Here is a 3457-nt window from a genome sequence, read left to right as displayed (position 1 = left end):
ATAGGCATTCTGGGTAGCCAGAAACCAGGAAGAGGGGACACAGCGGCTTCAGACACCCACACCGGAGATGGCCGCGCTCTGCAATCAATTTTAAAGGTAAGAAATTTTCTACAATCAAATACTGTACCGTAATCTGTGAATAGAGTTACTGTAATTGGTGATATGTTAGGATTAAAGGGGTATTTTTATCTTAAAAAAGGATTTTTGGCCGGAACTCCGCTTTAAGTTCTATTCACACAGTGATATTTTAGTCGGCATTCTCTGATTTACAGTTGCTGCATGAAAATCCCTTTTTGAGTGGAGTTTGCTTGGTATTCTTGTTCTCTAAAGAATGTCCAAAAAACCATCTGGAGCAGAATTCCGAAAAAGAAGAAAATTAGTAGAAGAGGAAGCCACAAAGTTATCTCAACAGTGGCAGAAATGGTTGAAACAAAGCACAAGCAACGTTTCTCTGAATACCACCACATCAGAAGAAAGCACAAGCAACGTTTCTCTGAATACCACCACATCAGAAGAAAGCACAAGCAACGTTTCTCTGAATACCACCACATCAGAAGAAGTTGCCAGCACAAGTTCTGCAACTGATAATACTTCAGCCACGAATATCAATGTCATCACCATAGATCAACAGATGATTGCTGTCAGTGAGGCTGATAAATGTTTGGAGAACGTGTTTTGTACAGAAGAGAATGACACAGAGCCATTCGTTTCTGAAGCCCAAGCAGCAGAAAAGCAAACCACACCAAGTGAGCCCTCTTTAGAGGATACCTTGCTTGAAGCTGAAGGTTATATCACAATGAATCCAAATGATCCTCCCTCATGGCCCACTTTAACAGACAAGATTAGGTGTTATCTGGTTGAAAAGGGCCCAGATCAAGGAAAAGATGGTGATTTTGGAAATTGTAAACCACAAGAAGGACGCACTTTCAATGCCACTTGGTTTACTAAAAATGTACCTAGTGGTAAAAATATTGATCGTGCATGGTTGATTTATTCAAAAATCTCAAATTCTCTGTTTTGCTTTCCATGCATTTTGTTTGGTAAGCACAACTATGCATTAACCGACCCGAAAAAGGGATTTTGTGCATGGAAACACCTGAATCCTCGTATACCTACACATGAAAATTCACCAGAACATCGTGAATGCTATTCAAAGTGGAAAATAATGGAAAAAAGTTTGAAAGATGGGAAAGTAATTGGCAGTGCACTGGAGAAAGTTATCAATACTGAAAAAGAGAAGTGGCGAAATGTCTTAAAATGTATTTTGGATTGCATATTGTTTTGTGCCAAAAACAATCTTGCACTCAGAGGTTCCGAAGATGTCATTGGTAGGCCACATTCTGGTATATTTCTTGACATTTTGGAAGTAATAAGTCATCACAACATGTCATTAAGAGAAAAAATTGAAACACATCGGAGGCACACCGTCAGTTACTTCTCCAATAAAATTCAAAATGAATTTATCAATTTATTGGCCAACACTGTTCGCTCTACAATTTTATTAAAAATAAAGGAAGCAAAGTTTTTTTCATTGCTTTTTGATTGTACTCCAGACATTTCCAATCAAGAGCAAATGAGTGAAATTATACGCTATGTCACTGTTGTTAAAGGGAAGGTGACAATAGAAGAGAGCTTTATAGATTTTATTCATACAAAAGAGAAAACTGGAAGTGGCCTAGCCTTAGAAATTATTAACAAGTTAAAAACCGATGGAATTAACCTTACGGATGCAAGGGGTCAGGGCTATGATAATGCAGCTAACATGGCTGGCAAATACAATGGTGTGCAGGCAAGAATTCTGCAAGAAAATCAACATGCAAGATTTGTTCCATGTGCAGCCCATAGCCTAAACCTAGCAGGGGTACATGCAGCTTCTGTGAGTCCAGCAGTTAAAACCTTTTTCGGAACTGTTCAAAGAATGTTTACATTTTTCTCCAGTTCCACATCCCGCTGGGAAACCCTAACAAAACTTGTAAAGATAACTCTAAAGGGTCATACAGATACTCGATGGTCTTCAAGAGCAAACGCAATAAAAGCTTTGTTTACACAGATCACCAATATATGTGAAGCTCTTACGGACATTATAGAAAACTCGTCAAATCCTGAATCTGTATCAACATCTGAAAGTCTTCTGCTGCAGGTTAATTATCCTTTTTTGTGTACACTGTTTGTGTGGAACAGAATCTTGAGTCAGGTCGATCGAGTAAACCAAGCTATCCAGGCCAAAGGGATTTCCATACTACAGGCATCTCATATGATTGATGGCTTAAGACGCACCTTTCAAGAAATGCGTAATATGGATGTTCAGGAAATATTTAATTATGCTGCAGAAGTATGTGAAAAACTTCAGATTCCTGCAACATTTCCTCCAAAGAGGCAAAAAAAAACTAAGGCCAGAGCCCTATACGAGTCCCGAGATGCTCAGGTCAACCTAAGTGAAGAAGATCGTTTTAGAATCGACTTTAACCAGGTTTTTGATGTTCTAATCGCTGACTTGACATGGAAATCGAAAACACTAATGGAAACATCCCAAGACTTTGAGTTCCTCTCTTGCCCTGCTCTTGTCACAATGACTGTAACAGAATTAAAAAAATCAGCATTTAACTTGGCTTCCAAGTATAACAAATATCTGGATGCCTTGGAAATTTCTGCTGAGATTGAAAGCTTTAAATTTATCATTGAGTCTATACCATCAAATTTAAAATCTGCAACACCTCTTGATCTGTGTCAGATAATACATGACTATTCTCTCACTGCTTGCTATCCGAATATTGAAACTGCATTGAAAATTTTTTTGACTCTTCCTGTTACTGTTGCATCTTGTGAAAGGAGCTTCAGCAAGCTCAAACTCATTAAAAATTATTTAAGATCAACTATGGCTCAAGACAGGCTTTCAAACCTCAGCATACTTTCTATTGAGTATGCAATTGCAAAAGAGATTAATTTTGATAGTGTCATAGATGATTTTGCTTCCATGAAAGCAAGAAAGGTGTCTTTGTGATTATGTCATAATACTTGCTTTTCAGTAGGAGTATACTTGACATTTTTGCAATTGTTTTCAGCAACTTTACAGAAATATTTATTAAGTATGAATATTTTGTATTGCAGCACTGGCTACCTCAAGAAGGATTACAGTTGAAAGTTATATATGTTTCAGTGAGAAATATGAATGTAATCCCTTGATTTTGCACTTTTTTACGTATTAATAGTTTGTATTGATGGTCCTTTTTTGTTGAAGGCCATGTATGTTGGTGGAGAAATGTTTTTTGTTTGTTCTTTTTTTGCACTTTTCATATTTATATGAATAATTTATACTGGAGAACTGGCTACCTCAGGAAGTATTATATTTGACAGTTACCGGTATATGTTTCAGTGAGAAATATTAGTGTAATACCTTGATTTTGCACTTTTATATAATAATATTTTGCATTGAAGGTTCCTTTTTTGCTGAAGGCCA

General features: G+C 37.0%; 1 protein-coding gene across 1 annotated transcript; it reads left to right on the top strand.

Annotated features, from left to right (window-relative positions):
* Window positions 1–2518: 2518 nt before the first annotated feature.
* Window positions 2519–3071, top strand: LOC309557446 (52 kDa repressor of the inhibitor of the protein kinase-like; the record flags this gene model as incomplete). Its single annotated transcript, XM_082260165.1, has 1 exon — window positions 2519–3071. One exon carries the CDS (start codon window positions 2519–2521, stop codon window positions 2999–3001), a length of 483 nt encoding a protein of 160 aa, XP_082116291.1. The 3' UTR covers window positions 3002–3071.
* Between the last annotated feature and the right edge of the window lie 386 nt (window positions 3072–3457).

This window comes from Pelophylax lessonae (genome assembly GCF_965119305.1).
Source record: "Pelophylax lessonae genome assembly, chromosome: 6".
Taxonomy (NCBI): Eukaryota; Metazoa; Chordata; class Amphibia; order Anura; family Ranidae; genus Pelophylax; species Pelophylax lessonae.
Note: the sequence above shows the minus strand (reverse complement) of the source record. Positions and strands in the feature narration are given on the sequence as shown.